At 40.1% G+C, this 25,826-nt stretch overlaps 1 protein-coding gene across 1 annotated transcript; it reads left to right on the forward strand.

The window, feature by feature from the left end:
- Nucleotides 1-17: 17 nt before the first annotated feature.
- On the forward strand, nucleotides 18-23,205 carry LOC138008408 (proprotein convertase subtilisin/kexin type 7-like). The gene is made up of 21 exons (XM_068855746.1): nucleotides 18-608; nucleotides 1,143-1,239; nucleotides 2,546-2,583; nucleotides 3,087-3,175; nucleotides 4,023-4,096; nucleotides 4,214-4,304; nucleotides 4,976-5,030; nucleotides 6,295-6,433; nucleotides 9,796-9,896; nucleotides 11,417-11,529; nucleotides 11,695-11,749; nucleotides 13,056-13,163; nucleotides 14,416-14,518; nucleotides 14,621-14,673; nucleotides 15,604-15,701; nucleotides 17,402-17,496; nucleotides 18,999-19,089; nucleotides 19,536-19,650; nucleotides 19,759-19,940; nucleotides 20,406-20,735; nucleotides 22,086-23,205. The coding sequence occupies exons 1-21, from the start codon at nucleotides 150-152 to the stop codon at nucleotides 22,099-22,101; spliced, it is 2,502 nt and encodes an 833-aa protein (XP_068711847.1). The 5' UTR covers nucleotides 18-149; the 3' UTR covers nucleotides 22,102-23,205.
- The last annotated feature ends 2,621 nt before the right edge of the window (nucleotides 23,206-25,826 follow it).

Here is a 25,826-nt window from a genome sequence, read left to right on the forward strand (position 1 = left end):
CAAAGGAAGGCCTGGTTGCATTCGAGATAAAGAATGGTGGATAAAGGAGAGGGGAATCGCCATATTTTTGTCCTGTTTCCGCGGCGTTTTCAAGGTTGTGTTCGTTGAAATGTCAACGGATGTATCGTCTAGTCTCCTAGTGACTTGTTATGCCCATTAAGCTGCCGACATGGCGGCTTTTTGTGAGTTTGTGCTGGTTTGTTTTTGTTCTGTTAAAGAAGGGTCTTTCAAGTTTCAATGGTGAATTTCACAATAGGAGAACATGGAACACAACAAGTCTTTCATCATCATGGGCTATCCGAATACCTGTGGAACATTATTTTAATGTATCTAATCTTCATGCATTAGCGGACCGTATAGCTGAAGAGGCGGGCCTCGAAAATCGTGGTCAAATAGGTGGACTTGTAGGCCACTATTTGTTCGTACACAATACATTTTTGAACCTAAGTGGAATCAAACGTAACGATCTTGGCAAAGTGCAGGGTACTATCACGAAACACTTAGCTAATCATCCGAAAATCGACTGGTCAAGGCAGGAAATTGTTAGGATGCGTTACAAACGAAGCCTTCAATTTAAGGATCAGTATTTTCCGAGTCAATGGCACTTGGTAAGATAAGTGAATCATGATTAATTAATTTATTGTTCTTATTATAGCTTAAATTGAATCTGTTTGTAATACCAGCGTTTCTTAATTCTCGAGATGCAACGAATTTTTAAAATCAGTAATGACTATTTTGTCCTCTTTGTCTCACTAGGTTTTTTCCTTATTTCTTTTTTAAACACTCCTTTTTGTTGACAATACTTTATGGTTATGTCAGATGTTCAACAGCCCCATTCAATGGTTCATCTTGGAAGGGGAATGTTCAATTTCTCAATTTATCAACACTGATTATTTGTGGTAATCATGCTCTTGTCCTGACTATATTTCAGAAGGTTAATTACTGCACCAATTTTTGCAATCTAGTGGAAAGCTATATAAAGCTATCTTTTGAAGGCAAGCTATACACTGTATATCCTTTTAGTGCACCCCTTTATCACTTAAATCAGAGGTTCATTTCTGTTAAAAGGTAACTATGTAACACAAGCATGACTTGCAGTTAGCTCAGAGCTGTTTTTTATAAATTAAACTTTTGTGTTGCAGGATAATTTGCGTTTCATAGGACATGACATTAATGTCACTGGTGTTTGGGAAAACAATGTTACAGGACGTGGAGTGGTTGTTTCAGTTATTGACGATGGTAAGATTTGACATTTTGAATCTTATATTTGACTAGAAAACACTGCTGTCTTTAAAACTTGTAGATTTGCCTTACCCCTTTTGTCTGAAAATCTCTCAATGTGTTCACTTGATGAATTCTGGACAAAAACTGTCAGCTGTTTTTAATCAAGACAGTCAAGCATATAAAGCCCACTTCAGTCATTCAACACTTTTACCAGGTCACCGTTTTAAAAGTGTTAATGGCACTGTAGCCAAATTATTACCAGAGCAGGAGTGAAAGTTTAAATGTCCAGCTTTAATCTAGCATTCACAAGTACTTTCTGACAATCACCAGGGATAGTGCTTATCTCAGACTATCTTGGATTTTGGTTTGAACTAAAAGGCAATAGAAAACAAAATGATACCAAGAATTAAATGCATAATTCATTATTGTTATTATTAATGACTAACCTAAACCAACAGAAAAACACTGTACAGAAATCAACCAGTGATGTAAAAACAGAAAACAAAGTCTAATAGACAAAGCGTAAAAAATCGGTGGCTCAGTTGGTTGACCATCGGGCTGTCACGAAAGAGGAGAAAGTGTTGCCTTTGTAATTTCATCTGCAAATGGTTAGACGTTTTCTCGGATAACGACTATAAACCACACTGTACATGTAGGCCCCATCTCACAAATAAATTATCTTCTATGTTCATAAGTTCCCTGTGGACGGTAAAGAGCCCACATGTGCACACTATTCGAGAAGAGTAGGGGATGAAGTCCCCGGTGTTGTGGCTGTCTCTCCAGCAGAAGTGGCCGGCTTGGCAGTGATGTCTTGTGGTGTAAAAGGCCACCTAGTAAGCAGAAACAGCCATAAGTCAAAAAGGGACTTAATGCCTAGTGCTGGAATAATTTTATGTAGATGAAGATGTAGTTAGTTTCTTTTGACAAGACTCGAGAAATAGGTGATATGTTCTCAGCTGTAACATGGCAAATTGTTGGTGAGTAGATGACTACGCCATTATGTATTTTGTAATGAACTATTAAGCAGTTCAACTGCAACCAAAGTGTGCTGTTAAAGGAAATGAACCAGGAAAGCAAATAGGTAAAAGAAAATAATATTATTATACAGTAGAAGCGTTTCAAAAATATCAAAAATAACAGTTGACTTGCTTTTTGAAGTAGCACGACTGGTCAAGCGGGTCACTCAACTGACTTCCAAGTTCTAACCTGTGTGCAACCTATTCACTGTTTTGTATTTGAAGAATTACAAGGCTCTTTAAATTATGTATTTGTTTTAAAAATAATATGATTGACAACGCTTACATATATTTCTGGGCCTTAGGTGTGGAATGGACCAACCCAGATATTCTTGATAACTATGTAAGTATTGCACACATTACTAATGTATTTTTCACATTGAACAATATTATTTTTTAAGTTCCATTCTTTAGATGTGAAATTTTGACTCGTGGTTAAAAGTAACGACACAGAGTAACTTTTAATTTTTGGAGATGCTCTCGTGTGCTCTTAAAACTAATTTAAAAACAGTTTATGTTAATACTGCATTAGTGCACCTTCTTGGATTAAAATGTCAGTCTGACATAACTTTAGCTTCTTTAATAACCAAGTGGCATGAGCCATTTGTTAGAGTGCTTAAGTTGCATGGGTTTGCACAATTTAAAATCTAACACTTTGACCACCAAATAAATCTGCAGTTGTCATCTGAATCACCTAATTCCATTAGAATGATTAATTTTGTGAATAGCCAAGTACATGTACATGTCTCCCTGTTCTTCTGCAGATTTTAAACACTTTCATGTATTTAAACATTGAATCTTCTCTGTAGTAATAACTAGTATTTAAACTGCATTCACTGCACACAGTGTTCAGAAGGTAGCTGGGATATTAACTCAAATGATGGTGATCCAATGCCAAGAGCAGATGAAGCTGGATTAAATCACCATGGAACAAGGTTACTCTTTAAAAATTTAAGATTCACAGAAAATTAATAATAATTAGTAATGTTAATTAAAATAAATTAAATGATTTTAAAATGAAATCAAAACTAACTCTTGGTGCAAGTAGTAAATCATTATTGTAATAAACCAGAAGCACGTGACATGGAAGCATGTAACTTGCAAGTCATTTCCTTGGAACAAAGCTGGAGATTTTAAGACACCAATTTTATGCCCAAAAATGGACAAAAATAAGATCGAAGCTGCATGCATGGGAAAATGCCCAAGCTATGTTACATCCAAAGAAGCAAATTTTTAAGCTGAAAAAACCCAGCTCTGAACCAGAGTTTTTAGGTAATGAGCTTCTGCCTTCAACCAGAAACTCATAAGGGTTGAAACGTGTAACGGCCCCTTGTGTGCTGAGAAACAAGCTTCAGAATATTCAATTTGCTAAGTACCATATTTGGAACAACAACAGCGATGGTACTTAGCACTGAAACATTCAACCAATCAGTTCGCACTGAATATTCGGAAGCTGTGAACGCGCGTTACACGTTTCAACCCTTATGGGTTTCTGCTTCAACCCAATGCAGAAGCAAAATTTCCACAAAACCTAGGGGCGTCAGTGCTACGATCAAGTAATTGAAATTTTTTATCATTTCAACTTAGGGTAAATGTAGCACATTGAAAAATTTTTTTTTTTTTTTTTTTTTTTGGGGGGGGGGTGGGGGGTGGGTGAGTGTCAGTATAAGTTGAATTATTGTCTTGTTTTTGATCAAATTCTACATGAAATTTCTTGTTCGTATGTTGCATGATACGTGTAACTAATGTTTCTCATTTTAATTTTGATTGAATTGCATTTAGATGTGCAGGTGAAATAGCAGCAGTACCCAACACATACTGTGCTGTTGGTGTTGCATATGGTGCAAAAGTTTCTGGTAATAAATTGATTGTATTTTTTACATGAATGTTTTTTTAGCAATTAACTGCTTTGGTCAAAGTGTTGTTCTTCTTAAATGTACGTACTTAATGTAATCAATACTTTCCAATGACAGGGGTGCGCATTTTAGATGGACCAATGACTGACAGTCTCGAGGCAATGGCCTTCAATAGCAAGATGTATGTCAATGATATTTATAGCTGCAGGTCAGTAACCAGGGCAATGTCTTGGTGTGTACATAAATATTATATTTATTTTACGGTACTTAATCAAATTTCCCTTTCCCTTGAGATAAGAAATCGCATAAGGTAGCTCAAACCAGTTTCAACACTTGAAAGAAATGTTCTTATTAGAAGGATTGACACTATAACACTTAACAGCAATTTTGTGTTTCCATACCAAACACCAATTATTGCTGAAAGAGATTAGGTCATTTTTGTGACGTACAAAGTTACTGTGGCAACAGGAAAGTCCTGTAAAAACACCCCATATTTTGGCTTTAGCTGCTCATATCTGTAAAACGATGTGGGTGACCCCCATTTTTTATTTCTGAAATGTAGTCAGCATGCCAGAATGAAAATTTCTGCAAAAAAAAATGGTGTGGAGCAGATCCAGAGCCACTTTAAATAATTGAAAATTTAAAGTAGCTCGAAATATGCTCCACAGAATTTTTTTAAACTTTGCAGAGAGTTTTATCCTGGCCTGCCTAATTATTTTTTGTGCAATAAAAAATTGAGGTCATGGAGTTTGTTTTTTCAGATGTAAGCAACTAAAGCCAAAATATAGGGTGTTTTTGCAAGTCTTTCCTGTTGCCATGGTAACTTGTAACGTCACAAAAATGACTGCATCTTGTTCAGCAATCAACTTTTTTCTTCAGCTGGGGACCTGATGACAATGGAAAAACAGTGGATGGACCACATCAATTAGCACAGGTAGTTCTTAATTCTAAATTCCAAATTTTTATCTGTCAGTGGTTCATAACTTTCACAAACAATGTTATTAAAGATGGCAAAAACTCTTTGAAGCCCTTTTCATTGAATATGGTACCTTAATTTTTTGTATAAAGTGGCCTGGAAAAAGTTACTATTTTGAAGAAATTAGTTACTTTGTATTTAGCTCGAAATTTGGATGGGAACGAACCAAAATATGAAAAAAAACCTATTTTTTATGATTCTTGTAGATATCATATTTATTGAATTTAAATGCAAAATACAGTAAAAAATTTCTTTCAGTTCTTTTCACTTCTGTGTTGACTTCCTAAAATACCCTGGCCCATGAGCTAAGCTTTAAGCTTTAATTTAATTTTAAAACTGTTTACTTTGAGGTACTGTTTTCTTATCTAACTGTCTGCCAGTACTCCACTTGCACTTCAAACGTTTTTTTTTAAGGTGGCTTTAAGTCTCCGGTAGGTACACCTAGACTCTAAATGATCCAAAATCTGACAAATACATGTAGGAATACTTTTCAATCCTTGTACTTTTCTATGGGTTAAGCCTGGTGGAGGGGTTTTATCTTAGATGGTAATAATTACCCTAAAAATTCCGAAAATAAGCCCTTTCCATGTATAAGCCCCTTTAAATATAAGCCGCCCAAAGCATGAACGCAGAAAACCCTCCTTAAGTCACCCCTCCAAATATAAGGCTCCCGGGAGCTTATACTTCGAAAATTGCCTTCAAATACAAAGTAAAGCAAAGCAAAAACGGTAAATTTACCTTCAACTATAAGGCTAAGCCCAATCGATGTGGAAACGCAAATTTCCCTCTGTAGATAAGCCCCTCAGAATATAAGCCCTTCCAAAAATAAACCCCTCGAAAAGGGCCTTTGAAAAATGTAAGCCCCGGGGCTTATATTTATTTTATTATGGTATTCTGTAATTTTTTCTCGTTATATTCTCAAACTTCCTCTCCCTACCCTTCTCTTCCACTGCCAATGCGGTGTGATTGGTGCCTGAATGACTAATTACGCATAAGAGATAATGACTGGGTCTCAAGGATCGCTGGCTATGGTATTGTTACACCCTTTAATGAAGGGTCGACAGAAGTAGGGGGATTTCCTAGAATTCGCACTTATCATGACTCCTCTGAGCTTAATGCAGTTGTAAACATTAATTTTTACAATTACACACAGAGGTAATGTCGCATCACTTGACTTTGTAAGTTGTGAGCAAACTGTTTTCTTCGTCCTTTTCCATAACAGGCTGCCCTTGCCCATGGCGTTCTTGCTGGGAGAAAAGGATATGGCAGTATTTTTGTGGTTGCATCTGGTAATGGTGGACATTTTAAAGACAATTGCAACTTTGACGGATATGCAAACTCCATTTATACAGTTACCATAGGTTAGTTAAGAATGTGTATCATAGGGTGTATTTTCACCATTAAATGCCAGAACATGATCTGATGCCGGCCTCGTTTAAATTCCAAGTCAAAACTGTTAAATAATATTTTAATTTTCTGGCAATTATTGATAATAGACCTAATCACGAAAAGGTAGTTAGTAAGAATAAACCACGGTAAAAAAAAATAAAATAAAAATGAAAATACCCTTGCTTCATAAACGCCACAGTCCAAGTGCCTGAATGCTGGCTTTAAATAATCGCTGGGTCCAGCAGGCTGTCTTAAAAATAAATGCTAGGGAATGTGTATGAAAAAATGTTTTACGGAAGGTCTTTTAATGGGCTAGTGTAAAAAGATAAGAAACGGGATTTTGGCATTATCGGATCCGCTTAATTTTTGGTGTTGAACAGTTAAACTACATTTGCAAGTCTTCATGTGAAATTGCAAGTCCCAGTTTGGTTTTTGAGGACAGTGGAAATCCGGAGTACCCGGAGAAAAATCTCTTGGAGCAGAAAACAAATTTGTAGTTTATAAAGAAACTGTGGTGCTGCGTCGGTGGGAGAGTGAAACAGCAAAATTTGGTTTTATTAAACGTGTTGATAAAGGTCCGGTTACCACCGTGAGCGATTTGGAAAGCTGATGTTTCGAGCGTTAGCCCTTCGTCAGAGCGAATAGAGGAATTGTGGGTGTTGTTGGTTTTTATGAGGGTGTGGAGGAGCTTTGCCATTGGTGAAAATATGGTAACCTGAATTTATGAATTAAAATTTCAAAATTCTCTTCGATGATCCCGAAACTAAACATATCTTTCCTCTACCACCACTCATTTCATTCAAATGCGACAAAAACATAGAAAACTTTCTAGTTAGGAGCGCATTCAACAGATTCAAGTCTGACAACTAACCGGGAAGTTTCAAATGTACACGCACACAATGCAAAACTTGTCCTTTTATTTCTAACATGGTTAAGATCCCAGGACCGAATCGATCCGTTAAAATCACTGACCACGTTACATGCATCTCTGCAAATGTCATCTGTTGCATAACCTGCACACTATGTAAGAAGACCTACATAGGCGAAACAGGGAGAAGATTGGCAGACTGCTTTCGCAAACACCTACGAGATGTACAAAAAACGACGCAGATGCATCAAAACCAGATGCGCGCCATTTTAATCTTCCGGATCACTCCCACCACAACATGACAATTTGTGGCCTGTCTTTACACCACGGGAACACAGAAAGCCGTAAGAATCTGGGAGCAGTTGCAGAATACCCGGCCCACCAAATGTCCTACTTAAAAAAGCTGCCAACGCGGTCCGCAGTCCCGCAGTCGTTGAATGCAAAATGTTAAAGTGAACTGCCACCGCGGTCCGCAGTCCCGCAGTCGTTGAATGCGAAATGTTAAAGTGAACTGCCACCGCGGTCCGCAGTCCCGTAGTCGTTGAATGCAAAATGTTAAAAGGAAAGCACTAAAATGAACTGCCACCGCAGTCCGCAGTCCCGTAGTCGTTGAATGAAAACTGTTAAAGGGCAACCGCTAAAATGAACTGCCTACGCGGTTCATAGTCTCGTAGTAGATGAATGAAAATTGTTCAAGGGCAAGATGATCTCGTGTAGTTAACCGAACCGCAACGTGAAAGCTAAAATTTTACGAGAGTACTTAGGCCTAATCACTGAAACGGGCGTTAGGCTTAATAAGTAAACGAGTGCTTTCTTCTTCACACGATCTCGTGAAATGTGTAGTGAACCGAACCGGAAAATGAAAGCTAAAATTTTACGAGAATGCCAAGGCCTAATCACTGAAGCGAGCGCTTAGGCTTAATCAGTAAACGACTGCTTTCTTGTTCAGACGATCGTGCTTAGGCTTAATCAGTAAACGACCGCTTTCTTCTTCACACGATCTCATGAAAAGTGTAGTTAACCGAACCGCAACATGAAAGCTAAAATTTTACGAGAGTGCTTAGGCCTAATCACTCAAACGGGCGCTTAGGCTTAATCAGTAAACGAGTGCTTTCTTCTTCACACGATCTCGTGAAATGTGTAGTGAACCGAACCGGAAAATGAAAGCTAAAATTTTACGAGAATGCCAAGGCCTAATCACTGAAGCGAGCGCTTAGGCTTAATCAGTAAACGACTGCTTTCTTGTTCAGACGATCGTGCTTAGGCTTAATCAGTAAACGACCGCTTTCTTCTTCACGCGATCTCATGAAAAGTGTAGTTAACCGAACCGCAACATGAAAGCTAAAATTTTACGAGAGTGCTTAGGCCTAATCACTCAAACGGGCGCTTAGGCTTAATCAGTAAACGAGTGCTTTCTTCTTCACACGATCTCGTGAAATGTGTAGTGAACCGAACCGGAAAATGAAAGCTAAAATTTTACGAGAATGCTAAGGCCTAATCACTTAAGCGAGCGCTTAGGCTTAATCAGTAAACGACTGCTTTCTTGTTCAGACGATCGTGCTTAGGCTTAATCAGTAAACGATCCGCTTTCTTCTTCACACGATCTCATGAAAAGTGTAGTTAACCGAACCGCAAAATAAAAGCTAGGAGTGCTTAGACCCAATCATTGAAACGAGCGCTTAGGCTTAATCAGTAAACAAATTCTTTCTTCTTCACACGATCTCGTGAAAAGTGTAGTTAACGGAACAGCAAAATGAAAGCTAAGGAGCGATTGCAGAATACCCGGTTTAGGAACAGAATTATGAATACCATTTTCAGTCCCATGCCACTGCGGATAAGCAGCATTGTTAAACACGACTGCGGGACTGCGGTGGCAGTTTTTTTAAGTAAGGCATTTAGTGGACGCGGAAACAGCATTGTTAAACACGACTGCGGGACTGCGGTGGCAGTTTTTTAAGTAAGACATTTAGTGGACGCGGAAGCACAATTGTTAAACACGACTGCGGGACCGCGGAGGCAGCTTTTTTAAGTAGGACATTTGGTGGGCCGGGTATTCTGCAATTTAGCCAAAATCTGGAACAACTAGGCACACTCTATCCTCTCGGAATCAATGAACGCCTCTCCATTAATTTATTCACAAATTCATGTTACCATATTTCCACCAATGGCAAAGCTCCTCTACGCCCGCATAAAAACCAACAGCACCCACAATTCCTCTATTCGATCGGACGCTCGAAACGTCAGCATTCCAAATCGCTCACGGTGGTAATTCGACCTTTATCAACACGTTTGATAAGACCAAATTTTCCTCTTGGAGCAGAGAAGAGAACAAACGAACTTAACCCACGTGTGACGCCGAGTCTGGGAATCGAACCCGGGCCATTGGTGGGAGGCGAGTGCTCTCACCACCGCCTCATCCCTCCTCCCTCAAATGCTATTTTGAGGCTTTCATTTTGTACTCTGTAGGTGCTGTGGACGAGTTAGGAGATATGCCTTACTACGCAGAGCATTGTGCTGCGATGTTTGCCGTTACCTATAGCAGTGGACAAGGAATGCAAAGAAACATTGTGAGTTTTAAAAGGACCTGAATGGTGGCCAATACAATATTGATTTTAATCTACACTCTCCAAGAGTTTACCCTCCAAACCATGATTTACCACAAAGCTCCACAAAGGGCACACCACAACGCAACTCCTGGAGTTCCATGCCCTGTACTTTGCGAGTAGTGTGTGGGTTCTTTTACGTTCCACAGGGTTATCAACATTAAAGGGTTGTGAGACGGGAGCCTTCCTCCTTAATCGAGAGGGTTAAGGACTATTTGCGGATGTCATTACAAGGGCTCCAGGGGAACTCTCTACACTACCCCCCCCCCCCCCCCCCCACAAGAGCATGCAGCCACTGCTAAACGCGGAAATATTGGGAGTTGAAGAAACAACGACGGCCACGTCATCCGCGGGCAGCGCCACAAAAAAATTATAATATTCAACAATTATTCCGTGAACGCGCGTTGGATATGAAGAGGTAAATAGCCAACGAGGCGCATAGCGCCGAGTGGACTAGAACCAGTTTCATATCCATCAAGCGCGAATGGAATGATAATGTTGTTTTACAGTCTTTTACAGTCTCATGTTACAAATTCGTCCATTTTGGAAAATCCCCACTTTGATAGGGTAAGCGGTTGCTGCTATGGTTTTGTGATAAATTGTGTGATGGGTGGATTAAGCTGAGTGCACTTAATATGATAGGATTGTCCCATTACAACCCTACACAATAATTAGTGAAAAATAAAGCAGTTAACGCACCAATCAAATTTGAGAAAATTGTAATGGTTATGATTAATAGTCTTGTTTTGTCGCGTTGCCGTAGCCGTCGTCGTTGCTTAAACTTCGTAGTTCGTAATTTGTGAGAACAAGTCACAACTGGTGTTGCCGCTGCGTATGATAGGATAAAACTATGGCGCGAGAATTATGGCTAGTAAAGCAAAACTCAAACATTAAATACCCAAGTTCACTAAATTGAAAACTGGGGCGCTTTCCTTTTGTATGGAAAAACCGTGGAGAATTCTCTGCTTAAAGGAACAACAAATTTCCTCAATCGAAATATGGAACGGGACGAGTGTGTTCCTTTTGAGAGATTTCCTTTTCTTTATTCCTCAAGAGACTAGATACTAATCATTTAGAATAACAAACATGGCTGCCGGATTTTCGATCATTACTTCATAAGTAGTAATTCTCACCTGCAGTTCAAGTTTGCGGCTACGAGCTATAAAAGCATCCGCGTGAATTGATTGAAACCCACACGATTCATTTGGGCAGCTAAACACCAAGGCCCGTGGGGTGCGTCATGGTTTCTCTTTTTTCAAGGAGCATGGCACTAGTGGGACAAAGCAAATGGAACAGGATTTTCCGATCATTCCGGAAAAACCCAGAAAAGAAGAATGCCTCTGAGGGTATTCCTTTTCTCCCGAAAAACTTTCAGTGGACAAGTCTGTTCCATTTGATTTACGATACCGGGTCAATCGGATTTTGCGTACAAAAGGAAAGCGCCCCTGCTATACGCGTTCAATTCAACTTTCTTTTTTCCCCAGGTTACGACCGACTGGCGCCTTGGAACAGGAACCGGTTGTACAGACAAACACACGGGTACTTCGGCAGCAGCGCCGTTAGCTGCTGGTATGATCGCTCTCATGTTACAGGCAAGGTAAAGGAGAACCTGTTGAACTCTCGCTTTCAAAACGAATTGTGTGAAGATTGCTTTTTACGTTCTGAATGAATCCCTAATGATGTATGAATGCCAAGTTGTTGGACTATGGTGATTTGAACAGTCACTAATTTATTGATATTAAAATGTCGTTTAATTCTTCAGACCCTGTCTTTCCTGGAGAGACGTTCAACACATCATCGCCATATCTTCCGTCAAGGTATACCGACATGCGCCCCATGTGTGGAGGACTTAATGTATCTTCGTCTTTAAATCTTGGGCAATTAGTTCATCATAGTTAATGAAAGTTTGAGCTAGAGCTTTCCAGTGACCCTAACTATCGTCAACAATCATTCACACGGCCAAAAGGTTCAATACTAGCTGACGATGCAGTCTATAGCCGAGTTTGAGCGAGCTTCTAGTGCCGATTGGTGTCGCGTGAACATATCAAGAAGAATCTTTGACACTTATGCTCTCGGTCAAACGGAGGAAAACTATCTTCGACTGTCACGGACAATTTAAACATGCTCAAAGTGAAGGATAATTTTGATTCGAGAATCTGTAGGCTACCCGCGTAATTGACAAGAATCTCCAAGTTCCTCGCGTTTATTTCAAGTTAATTATTTTATCGTATATGAACGGGAGTGTTTTACCGGGAATTGAAGCACTTTTTGAATCAACATGACCACTACACCCAGGAAACAAATGGCGTATTTTTCGTATGTAACAGGAGTGGTCATATTGAGCAACGACGTCACTATTCCCGCCTGTTTTTTGTTTGTATGGTGAGTATGGGCTTTATTCGCGAGGCAGCCATATTGACTCAATATGGCCGCTGTGTGATTAAGGGCCATTAAAGCCTGCTTTTTAGTCTCTACCACGAGAAAATTACACGTTAGCTCGATATGGAGTCCAGGGATGGCGCAATGGTGAGAGCACTCGCCTCCCACCAATGTGGCCTGGGTTCGATTCCCAGACTCGGCGTCATGTGTGAGTTGAGTTTGTTGGTTTTCTACTCACAACATCGAAAGGTTTCCTCCGGGTACTCCGGTTTCCCCTCTCCTCAAAAACCAGCATTTAAAAACTTGATTTGCGTTACTTGTTAATTTCAGTTTACATGCAGTGTCCGCAATCAGTGCTCTAGGACTAGAACGACTAGACACTTACACAAAGTTCCTTTCCTTTCTTTTCCTTTAATGAATTTTATATTTTTGTGGCAAGAACAAAACCTCACACGTTCGCGCCACTCGAACATAAAATTTATATCTTCTCGCCACCGTGTATCTTCTCGCCACCGTGTAATATCCGTGTACATGTAATATCCTCTATTTATTTGAAAAGACATACGTACGGGTTACACCACGTGAAAGTAGTTTTGTTCCTTGTTATCTCGTAAACGATTTTGGAATTCGATGTTTGTGATATTCAGAATCGTTTGTCGTCCTCGGCAGATTTCATTTCCTCCAACTTGACTACTCGAGATATCACAAGAGAAACTCCAGTAATAGTTTCTTATCGCTTTTCAGCATGACGTGGACGACAGCGACTATTACACGAATGGAGCTGGATATCACCACAGTCACAAGTATGGATTCGGGCTCCTAGACTCTTGGCGACTGGTTAACACTGCTAAGGTATGAATTCACATTAAATTTGTTATAATTATTTGCCAATGGTTCAAGCATTTCCACAAAATCCAAGTGCGTTCTTTAGAAGTGAGAATCTTAAACCACAAAGTTACACAAACAGCCTTGGGATTTGGGCTTTATACAGAGTGAAAATCAGGTTTTGAAACGTCGATTATCGTTTATATGTTGACATCTGAAGTCAGAAAATGTCAAATCATAGTTAATAGAGGGGAATGGTTATGAAACCCGACAAATTTCTTTGTTGTAGGTTTTTGTTCTTTTTTTTGGCCTTGACCGTGCACAAAACACAATAGTTGTTTTCTCCGTACTGAGGAACTAACCAATAGCAACATGTTGGTTACGTAATTCATGCATAGTGTATGAGCGAAAAACAAAAGATTGTGCATGATCGTGGACTTTCGAACCTAAATCTTGGCATCTTTGTTTGCTCCTTTGATGTTTGCTGAGCTTCAAAACCAGTCCCCTCTATTAACTATGGACAAATGGAGTATTCTGTGCAGTGTGATAATTTTTAAAAGAGCTAGGATACTTGCATGTTAGAGCTTGCATGTTGAATTGAGGATGTTCCAATCTTTGTTCAGTAGGAATAATCCGCTCTGACGAAGGGTTAACGCTCGAAACGTCAGCTTCCAAATTTCTTTGTGGTGATCAACTTACCATATTAACCCAGTTGATAAACCCATTTCTATGTCTCACTTTCACCGCAGCTTCTTTAGAAACTAAAGTCCTTTAGCTGTTTTGTTCAATAGGTCCTTGTTGCATGTGACACCGGTGACAATTTAAACCGGCGAATTTTCTTTAACCGATTTTTGTGACACGATGCCTGGTATATTGGTTTTTATAAAATAATTAGGATAGTACGTGCACTCTCCAATAGCTTTGTTTAGATGAGAATATGTAAACACGGCTGTGACATCACACAAATTTTGATTGGTTATGTGTTGTCAGACGCTCGTTTTAATTGGTCATGAGCGTGTATCAAGAAAATCTGTTTCAATCAAGAAGTTAAAAAACCAGCATTTTACTTTATTTGTCGAATTATTTTTGAAAAATATTTCATAAAAGCAAAAGAGGACTTTTTTCCGTGTTTACGTAGCCTCATCTAAACACGAGGGGGAGTTGGGAGAATTCGAGACAGTTATGCAAACCCGAGAGGGTTTGCATAACTGTCGAGAATTCTCCTAACACCCCTATATGAACACGGAAAAAGTCGTCTATTGTTGAAATATAATTGTAGGCTTGGAAAGCAGTGCCTTGGATGACGTCGTGGTCCACACCCATTATTCATGTTGGTAAAGAGATTCCTTTGTCAAGTAACCGGCTCCTAGAAAAATATGACGGTATGTTAGCGAGTGGCGGATAAAACATAACATCTCGTTTAAAGTTTTATGGCTGTGTTCGTAGGCTCCCATCATGTACCTTTTTCTTGTGTTTCCTTTTAGTTTCTGAAGACCAAGTAAAAGAGGTAGTGACATTGGAACACGTCACTGTTACGGTATGTGTTTATTACCATTGATGATGATGATGATGATGATAATCAAATGAACTTTATTTGTTTGTAGAGCGGTTTTCAATTGAGTGTCGAAAGTAATTAGCGAATTACTTTGGTTTTGCATTACTACACTCAATTATTGGTTCAAAGTTCTCACGCCACTTTTTCAACCAATCAGAAGTGCAACCAAACCCAATCGTGGCTCGCGCGTGCACATTTTCCCGCGCTGTGTCGGCTACGTGCAATTACTTAGAGTTTTGATTCGTTTACTGGATTGTCTCCGTCCTTTTTGATTGGCCAAAGTAATTACTTTGGTTTTGGTTTTACGACACTCATTTGAAAACCGCTCAAAGTGTCAAGTTATTTAGCTCTGGGGCACTAATGGGAAACACTGTCCATAGAAATCAACTCAAATGAAATGTTGTTCTTGAAGAGAGGGGAAAACGGGAGTACCCGAGGAGAAACCCTTCGGAGCAGAGGCCCGTTTCTCAAAAGTCCCGAAACTTTACGGGCCATTTTCGGTTGTCACAATTCCCTCTGTATCTCAAGAACGGAGAGGATTTAAATCGCCAAACTTCACAGTCATTTTGCTTTTTGTTAGCTTGAAAACATTTCAAAAGATGGGCTATCCAAAACAAGCGGTTGACAGTTTCACAAATAGCTTTTCGGGACTTTCTGGGAACGGTCCCCAGAGTAAAGAATATACAAACTGAATTCACTGCTATGACACGGAGTTTGGCGTCCATTTTGGCACGAGGCGAGTGCTTTCACCCCCCCCCCCCGTTAAAGTTCACTTTTCTGTAGATTTACCAGAAGCATTAGCAAGCGCACTAATTTCCTGAATTTCATTGAGGTGCATGAAACGAATGACAGGTACAATTCTAGTTGGGCTTGTTTTTGTTGTATCCTATACTGAAATTTGCTTCTCTTAAGGTGAACGTGCAACACCATTACCGTGGTAACTTGATGGTTAGTTTAGTGTCAGCTGAAGGAACAACCTCAAAACTGGCTACAGCCAGGCAACATGACAGGTATAATTCGACCTTAGCTAGTTCATTTACCGAGTGTCCATGGTTTTCACTCATGACAGATTTTTTTTTTAAACCGAAACAAAAAGAGAATGTTTGCGCAAGAACGGAATTTGATTTAAAAACGAACTATACCACACACACTAGTTGGGCAGTATCCAAGACACTTCTTCCTAGTTATGTTCGCGCACGCGTAAAAAAACGAAGCCTGCACCTGTAACGTTCAGTTAAGCGCTACTCAGGCCTAGACTTTTTGACGCGCTTGACGAACGAAGCTTACAAGAGATGAGATGTAAAGCTAGTTTCTGTAAGGGCCGATTTACACGGTATGATTTTTGGTGCATGCGGCAAACTTAAAGGGCAAATAACACGGTACGATTTTTGTCGCATGCGACAAGCTCACGACAAGCCTACGTTTTAAAAGGCTACGACATTTTCTCTGACGTACACAGCAATCGTAAATCATGCCGTGGGCCTGTCGGAAGCCGTACCGTGTAAATTGGCCCTTACGACAGACCTACGATACGACTGTCGCAGCGTTTTAAAACATGTTTTAAAATGATACGACATTTTTTCTTAGGGCCGATTTACACGGTAAATTAGCCTGTTTTAGGTAATAATAAATTTAGCTGTTTATCTTTACTTGACGAGCACAGTTTAGAGGATACGTTGTGACGTAAGTTGTTTGTATTCAAAGCAACGAGTGATGTTTAAGGGCGCTTTCCTTTCGTCAGAACTGGCCGGCCAGACTCGTCAGTTTTCAAAGAAAATGCAACAATTTGAAGGAACACTTGCATGATAATCTCTCACATTCTTTCGAAGGAGTATATATCATCCCCGAAGTGTGTTAATTTGAAGGGGTTGTAGAGTTAGTCCTTCCAAATGCCTGGTCTGGCCGGTCAGTTCTGTCAAATGGAAAGCGTCCTAAGTTAGGGCGAAGAACATGGGGACATTTCGTGACGCTTATTGAGAACGGTGTGCATCCAATAGAGCTTATTCGTATTCTCACTGTTGGACTGGAACGAACATGCGATGAAGGCTCATGGTAGGGGAGTGGGGGGGGGGGGGGGGGGATAATTTGCATCTGAAAAGATTTCCCCGCATCAGCCTCTACTTCATGCTCATTTCCAGTGCAACCGTGAGAATACGAATTTCTGGACTTACAAATACCGATTTTTTTTTTCCGTTTGTATAATTAGCACCCTTGAGATAGAAAATGGGGACCTTTAGATTATAGGACGAGGACGAGTACGAGTTTTGACTACCCGTTTTTAGCGAAAATACGTAGAAAAGTTATAACCCGTACCACTAATCTTATTCGTTAGCAGTATAGGTTCCTCAATTATTCTTATTACTAGTAACTAAGCCTTATCCTTATCGAAAAATGCCAAAACTGCTACTCTGTTGCGGTGACTTGTTTTGAAACGACGACATTTTTGCAAAACCTCGTACTAAAATGACGACTGTATCACGTATTTCCCGCCAAAATGACGCTGGTTTGCGCGCTCTCACTGTTGTTCTATGAGAAAATCTCGTACTCGTAGTCGTTCTCGTACTAGAATCTGAAGCTCTCCATTAGTCACGCGAGCGATTCGAGACTCATGTAAGAATCGCTTTAAAATACTTTGGTTTCTGAGAATGTGCTTTATGTCTGGAAACACAGGTTTTACTAGTTTATTTCTTTCTTTAATATTTTGTTTCAGGTCCTCAGACGGTTTCGTGGACTGGACATTTTCTACCGTGCGGTGCTGGGGAGAGAAGCCAGAGGGTACCTGGCAGCTTATCGTCATCGACAATGGTGTGCAATAGGTCTTATTCATGTGTACCGTAGTAGTCTGAGGATGACCTTTTTTGTGGCACATATTTACACATTAGAGGGATGTAGCATCGCGTTGCCCTCTTGCCATCAACCCTTTGATTTCCACGCCGGATTGATCATTATGTAAATTCACCTCACCGTTTCAATATACTGGCAGGCAGACAAGTATTGAGAATGAAGATTATTATCAATCAAGGGATATTATCTTGATGTAATACTAAATTCTCATGACTAGCTAAACAAGAGATTTATAGTATTAATTAGGAGAATTAACTTCCAGATCTTGGGAGTGGAAGGGTTGAGGTATAAAAACTTTTGTAATGTTACCGAGAATCCATCACCCACATTGTCCTAGTCCCCGTCATCGTCAGAAAGTGTCTATTTTTAAACCAAGTTTGGCGGGAAAATTAACAATACTGAGACCAAGTTTTGCTGTACATGTTTTAATTCAACCGAGCCAGCGTCCTTAAGGATGTGCAAATGATCAGCAAGAATGTGTCAGAACGACTTTCATGTGACCTTGAAAAACAAACGAAAGAACAACGTAAACAAAAATGCAAAACGTTTAATTGGCTTAGCGGACACGGATGCAAGAGAATTTCTCTTTGACGTCATTTGAAATGCATTAATGTGATTGGGCAATCGAACTGTTTACTGCCCATACTAGGAGCTTCCTTGGGGGGAATAAGGAGAAGCTTTGTTTTAATCACTTTTTCAAGGTCATACGAAAGTCGCTCTAATTCAAGAGTTAAAGCATTAAAAAACATAACTTATGGGTTTAAACGTGAGTTCCTACATGATTTTAAGGTGAAAAACGCTGCGGTAAATTACCTAAGAAGCGTATGCAGCCGTCAGAACTTGACATGCAGACTGCAAATTCGACCGCAAGGCCCTGTCACGTGACACTCAGAGGTTTGCCGTTTCTAAATGCGATGCTGAATGTTTCTAATTAGTGCGCTTTGAAGCGGAAAACGAGCTTACACGTACCTGGTCGGAAATCAGTCGAGCCACCAGCAATGGTAAAAGTAATTTTCGAAATTCTTATAGGCTTAAAGATCATTGCACATCAGGGGAAATGGTACAGGGACAAGTCCATTAGAGCAGGACCCTAGTACGAGGATAAAACTCCTCAGAAGGGGTTGCAACTTACGCATTTCGTGGGAAAAAATGGGCGATAAAGATATTTAGGAGGGAAACATCGTGGAAACCAGCAGCTTCTTCGGGCGACTGGTCTCGCAGTTTTACTGAGTCACGAGTTGCAATTCCTTTGTGTAATAGCCAATTGGAGAATTTCTCTTTCGTGCAATAATTGACTTTAGAGTAAAACGAGAAACATCGCTCTGCAACAGTTAGTGGATATTGCAGTAAAAGTTGCATGATTTTGTTGTGTGATGTAACGCTGTAACGCACCCTGGCAATATTGAGTCACCTTTGATAACGCAATGTTTTTCTTTTTCCCGTGTTTTGAATTGTTGGGGTAGGTTTTGATGATAGCCGTGGTTACTTAAAAGATTGGAAGTTGACTTTCTATGGATCTTCCATGTCACCTGACAACATCCACAAAAGGCAAAGGTAAAACTGGCGTGTTGCGTGGTTAATGTTCTGTCGGTGCTCCTTTCTGTCCTTGGGAGAAAAGAGCGCTTTCCATTCTGGCAAATACGGCAAGCGAATTGGTCGTGTTGATTTCATGTAATATAAAAGGGCTATTGACTAAAAGCCTGGGGCTATGCTCTATATTCCCTTACGGCCAGAGGAGGAGGGCCGAGGGTGGGGGGGGGGGGGGGGGTGTGAGGGTTGCTTTGTTTCCCTTGTGAAGCGCAATCGCATGATTATGGGGTGGGGTCAGGGGTAGGCGGGGTGATTGAAGGAGAATAGAAAAAATTCTTCCGAGGCAAATCTGCCACTCATCCCTCGGCTAATCATTCTACCTGCGGTTTGTTGTCGTTGCTGTTGTTGTTTTTAATTTGTGCACTTGATATGTTACATGGCACGGAAATGAACTCATTTTTCGTTTTCAGACTGGTAGAGGAAGCTTCGAGTGGCAAATACCTTCATAGTAATGACACCCCAGCCTGTCCCCCCAAGCCCCCTCTTTATACTCCGCAGCACGTGGTATCCGAGAGGACACTCAAGGTTTGTAGAACTACAAACTGAATTGCGCCATATTTACCCACACGTCTTGTCCAAGATGGTAAGTTGTCGTTTCAGTTCAGCTCTAATCTCCCTCATCTCTCATTTTAGGTGCTGCTTCTGTTTGGAGGCTTTTGCTTGCTTGTGTCTCTCTACTACACGCTTGACGTCGTTTTTGACAACGAGGCCGGCGAGGAGAAAAGCCCCGAAGGAACGAAAGCCACAGCAGAGGCTCAGGAGGCAACTCCTCTCTTGTCCAACAAACTAGCAGAGGAGGATCAAGTTCGCCTCAGGTTTGTTTTGTCGCTAATATTTGAAGGCCGCTAAGTTTAACTTAAGATCCCTTGGTTTGAAGACTGCTAAATTTAAAGACCGCCACTTCACTTACTTCACTCGCAGACTGCAAAGATCGTTGTGGCCAGTTTGGTTTCACTAAAAAAAAAACGAGATCTCTATTTGGACTATGAAATCTATGGCGTTCCTATGTATTGAAAGGCACAGAAAGTTTATCACAAAAAAAGAACTGAATTCGATAGTCACCTAAGGTGCTCCGTTAAATGTGGTTGAGTTTGCTGGTTCCATTCTTTCCTTCGAAAACTTTTCGTCCGGTTAATTTATTTCCCCTCTCCTAAAAACAATAATTAATTCGATTCGAGTTACTTTGGTTTCTGCAATGTCCTTAGTATGTGTTTCAGCACTACTCAATACATTGGCACTTACATCACACGAAGCTTATCATTTCTCTTTCAATTTCTCAGCCACATTCTGGAGAGAGGCGCCAAAAAAGGGAATTCCCGCGATGATCGCGGAAGAGGATCAGGGTGTTTAGGCCCGAGCAAACACGCTTCTTCGCCTGTTGACGAAAAGAGGCGCGTCGAAGAGTTCGAGAAAAGACTACGCTTCGCCATGGAACAAAGTTTATACTTACAAGCTCAACATTTGAGTGCACTGGATAAGTTTGAAAAAGATCTTACACAAGCCAAAGAGGAGAGTTTGCTGTCGCAGGCGATTCGTCGAAGTCTCTTAGAGGTTCCTAAGAGACAGAAGAGTGGGAAACCACTGAAAGGAATTCTAAAGAAATCGAAAAGGTAGACCTTACTCACAACTTAATGTCACTGTTTGTCTTGCTGCAAGCTTTGCAGAGCTTCATTGCGCGTTGGGAGAAAAGACTGAATGCGCGACAAGCCAAAAGGAGCAAGTCTTGCGTTAGTTCCCGATGGGAATATAAACGTTCTTCCAGATTGCTCCAAATGTCTGCAGTTCAAAGCCATTTTAAGCGTTTGACACCGAAAAATGTTCCAAGTTTATGTTCCCACGAATTAACTTACGCCAACTGAAAATCTAAATTCGATACTATCCATCTGCCATGGGGGAGGGGGGGAGGGGGGTGGATATGTAAGATACAGGAGCGGTCTTCAGTCTAAATAGCGACTAGAGTTAATAATCTTTGAATTTTGAATTTTTTTTAAATGAAAATGTAAATTGGTTACTGCAACTACTGCCATGGATACCTGAATAAGAGACAAAAATGGTTTTGAAACTCGCAGTTCTTCTGCTTTTGCTCATCTCGTTGAAAATCTTGCTGTCACGAAAGATATCCACACCCAGGTGCCCTTTGCCCAAATACCCTGAAGGCCATTTCTGAAAGGGTGTGCTTATTTGAAAAACTGATGTTTCAGCATGTCTTTCAATACCAGAAGAAAACGACACTTGTGTTAAGTTTCATGTCCCGAAACGTTGTCCGTTTGAAGATACAAACACTGTAAATACTGTTGTTTCGAGGCTTCCAGGCCCCCGCTGAGTGTTTGGCCTTGTGACCGGTTTTGAAGAACGCACAAGACCGGTTACCTTATCAAGTAGAGTATGGAACATTCAACTCTGGCTTATGCAACATGCTGCCTTTTTGGCTACTTATTCATGCAAACAGTTCGACTCTCAAAAATGTCCATAAATCATGAGCTCATTACTTGCAGCCTTTGTTTCAAAGTATAAGAACTCACTTCGCGAAAAGGGGGCGCCGGGTTTCCTGTGTTAATGTTTGAACTATCCAGCGAATGAGCATATGGACCACCAAGCTTGATATCTCAGGAATGCTCATGGTGTATGAGGCCAAGCAAGAAAAAATGGTTACATCAAGGGGAGTTTGACGAATACTGAAAATACTAGTACAGGTCGTGAACTAAAAATATGTTATACCACCAGCACTATGCGGGTTTTCACATTGGCAAGCATAAACATAAGCATTAAGATGGGCACATAGTAAGTGAGAGACTGAATTAGAAGGTTTTTTGTAAATGACATTTTGGTGATAGATGGAAAAGAGAGAAAGCTTCGAGGCACACATTAGTAAATCTTTCTTTCAGTTTTTCGCGTGCAAATCAGTTATGAATCGCAGAAGTACAAATTAGTGGCTATCAATTTTTTTCCTTTCATTTTAGCCGCAGCTCAAGATAGCCGTCGTTAAGCTTCGCATAAAAGGAAGAAACATCAACTGTTGTGATCTTGAATTATGGCAAGAAAAATCTGGACACCATGAGGCAAGACCAATTCTGTGAGAGCATTGTTCGCAGATGATTGACACTTACGATAGCTGAAGAAAATGATGGAGATCCAGTCACAACTTTGAGAAGAATCATGTTTTGTCGAAATTGTTTTGAACTGAAAATGTATTTTTTCCAAACTTGGCTGACAATCTTTGCTGTTATTCCCGGAAACTGCTTTCAGATATTTTTGTATTGAAAAGGTATAAAAATTGTTGCAACGCGTGCAGCGAAGTGCAACTTTTGATGGTCGTTATGGTGATAAGTAGGTTGCTTGGCAACGGACGTGACAAATTTTTCATCCAATGAAGATTACTTGACAACACGTAACCAGCGTATGCAATGGCTTTCAGTTGAAATTGCAAGCGCAGATAATTCAATTAGCCATTCAGAACTCAGTCATATACATGCAAAGTGCAACGGGTTTTGGTTTCAAATCTAATTGGTTTCTCAACGAGAAATAAACGTTGTTGCTCCTGTGAGAATCTAGGATTACGCCCAAACTTATGTCACCGCTCGCTTTCGCCTGAAAAATACACTTGTAATTAAGGAAACTAAACAAAAATACAATCTGATCTCAGGTTAACGCCAGCCAACAGATTACAATAGGAAGAATTGAGTTAGCGAGGTTTTCAATCGAGCTGAAACGAAATTTGAATTGAATCGAAGTGCAGGAAATAATGCGCTAGCGCAGTTCACGATTGCTTTTGCATCTCATTGGTTGAAAATTGGAAAGAGATTGTTAAGCCTCTCCGCCAGTCTCGAAGCGTAAAGGTCGTAATCGTGTAATTACTTCCGACATTCCGTTGAGTTGAAATCCTCGCTTGCTCCACATAATCGTTTCCATGCTGACCTTTTGTATTTTTAATATATGCGAATGTGGCGTAGTATTTACTTTATTCTCTCTATACAAAAAAGTATACTACACGCACGAAACCTAAATAGCAGTGTGGTATTCAGCTGAAAGAAGGTTGCAAAAAGCGTACTATTTTCCCAAAAATAAAAGCTCGATACTGTACTGATGTGGCTTTGTTTTAGATACCCTCGCCCGCGTCTCACAGTGTTAGTTAGATAGTAGAGTGATTAACCTTCGCGTTTACAGTAGTCGACAGGCTGAAATTTGCGTTTTGCCAAAAAATAAGAAAAACTTGTTTAATTTCAGCTCATTTTTTTGCATGTTAGCAACAGACTTTTTTGAACACTTTCTCAAGTGAGAGAACAGTTTGAGAAGATAAGTTTCTTGATTCTCAGACAAGCGGAAAGATGTCGTTTTCCGTTTGCCGTCACTCGTAAACGCGTTGTTAAATCCCTTTAAGGTGGTTCAAACCAGTTTCAACGTTTCCAAGTGACTCTTATTTCAACGATCGGCACCACAACGTTGTATCATGTATTAGCAACATTGTGGTACCAAATGAAACACGAATTATTGCTGAAGAAGATACAGTCATTATTGTGACGTAATATGTCACCGTGGCAACGGGCAAGCCCTGTAAAAACACCCTTTATTTTGTCTTCAGTTGCTTACTCGGTGACCTCCATTTTTTATTTCTGACAAGTAATCAGAAGGGCAAGATGAAACTTTCTGCAAAGTTTAAAACAATTCTTTTTAGCGGATTCAGAGCCACCTTAATTCTGCGATTTGTTTTTGAGATATGAGCAACTCAATCCAAAATATAGTGTTTTTTTGCTGGGTTTTCCCGTTGCCAAGGTAACCTATTACATCACACTAATGATCACATCTTGTTTTGATCACATCTTGTTTGGAAATAATCGGTGTTTGATATGGTACCATAACATTGCTGTTACGTGATACAGTGTTGTAGCGTCGTTATTCGACCTAAAGAAAACCCTTTCGAGCCTCCTTAATAATGTGAAATGGCAAGACATGTGCATAATCATAGTACTTTCCTTATTCTACCTTTTTTTTCCATTTTGAGAAGTGGCTCGATGTCTTTGCCGAATGGGCAAAAAAATGAGGTAAATGAGAGGAGTTGATTAGAGTTTTGGCGCTGACGAATTTCTAGCCTGACGTTTGACGTTTTACTTGAAAGCTTTGTAATACTTCGAAGAAAGTAATTTTTGCCAAAGGTTTTCAAGGATACCTGTTAATTAGTTTAAGAAGATAACCTCCCGTTGTGAAAAGGCTTTCACCTTCGTTGGGAAATTTGCTTCGATTTGCTCTTGAATGACTCCCCTTCCCCCCCTCCCGCCCCCTTCCCCCCCGTCCAACAACAGAGGAATTTGGGCGAGCCTCTCTTTTAGCTTAGCCCGTCAAACGAGAACGAAGTTTGATTCTCGCGCTCGGGCCGCAAATGACACCACAAGGTTTTGACGCGTAAAATAATGCGTTAATTAAGTCTATTTTGTGGAAGTCATTTTCCGCGAGTCCATTCAGTAGTTGCAGTTTCACACTGAACAAACTGAGCAAAAGAGCGGCAGCATCGTAGTCTATTCTTTGTTTGCCACATTTGCACATTTGCCGGCGATTATATTTGAATGCAGCTAGCGCGATAGAAATGAATAAACTATTATTATTATTATTATTATTATTATTATTATTATTATTATTATTATTATTATTATTATTATTATTATTATTATTATTATTATTATTATCTTGTTTTCGCACATTGGACTTCCAATGGAACTTCCGTACTCCAGGAAGCTTGGTGACAACAAGTCTCCTCAAACTTCTAGGACCTTCCTAAGAATCCTTGCCGTGTTCAGAATAACACTTTTCTGAAGCTCGTCTATCTTGGTCTCTATACCAATCATCTCTAGTCTCTTCTTTAGATCTTTTGGAACTGTTCCAAATGTTCCGATTACAATAGGAATTACCATTGTTTTCATTTTCCATAACTTCTTCAATTCTCTTGCTAGATCCTGGTATTTCACTACCTTCTCGACTTCTTTCTCCACAATACGGCTATCATTATTATTATTATTATTATTATTATTATTATTATTATTATTATTATTATTATTATTATTATTATTATTATTATTATTATTATTATTATTATTAAATGAAATTCGAATACGTTGTTCCCCATGTATTGCGATACCACTGGAAAATGTCACACAGGCGCGAGTTCAAACCCAGGGGAGCTAAACTATAGAATACAGGGCCACTTTTGAAATTAGTATTTTTTTCAGTGGTTCGGTAGTCAACTGACCTTACTCGTTCTTTGAACGTTGTAATTTACTCGGCGATAAACCTTATTCCTTCTTCAACACCGACTTCTACTGGTAAGCAGCGGAGCCACTGCAGTGATATTGCTTCAAAAACCGCCCAGTATTCTATAACCTGCATCGCAGACAGACTAAACCGCCGGACGATATCTATAGGGTTTTTTTCACCAAGGTTTCGAGTTTATGTCCGGCTGCGCGCTGGCGAGCTAGTATTCAAAATTGGATGTCGGTCGTTTCGCCAACATAAAAAAGTTGTCTCGCTAACACGGGCAACATTTCTGTGGGAAATCGCACAAGTTTCATTCTAAGTGAAAGTGCATGATCATCGCAGGTGATGACGAAACTTCAAGCAGTTGCGAAAAAGCCTGAAATAATACAGACTTGAACGAGAAGTCTGCTGCTTTGACGCTTGTCGAGACGACTTCACGCGGGTAGGCGAAACGACCA

The sequence above is a fragment of the Montipora foliosa genome, chromosome 6 (genome assembly GCF_036669935.1).
Source record: "Montipora foliosa isolate CH-2021 chromosome 6, ASM3666993v2, whole genome shotgun sequence".
Taxonomy (NCBI): Eukaryota; Metazoa; Cnidaria; class Anthozoa; order Scleractinia; family Acroporidae; genus Montipora; species Montipora foliosa.

Bases quoted from the DNA above. Each gene is read 5' to 3' on its own strand.
- LOC138008408 (XM_068855746.1), top strand. From the start codon at position 150: ATGCCCATTAAGCTGCCGACATGGCGGCTTTTTGTGAGTTTGTGCTGG. The intron at 609-1,142 runs GTAAGATAAGTG...TTTGTGTTGCAG, and splicing joins TTCCGAGTCAATGGCACTTG to GATAATTTGCGTTTCATAGG. The intron at 6,434-9,795 runs GTTAGTTAAGAA...TGTACTCTGTAG, and splicing joins CATTTATACAGTTACCATAG to GTGCTGTGGACGAGTTAGGA.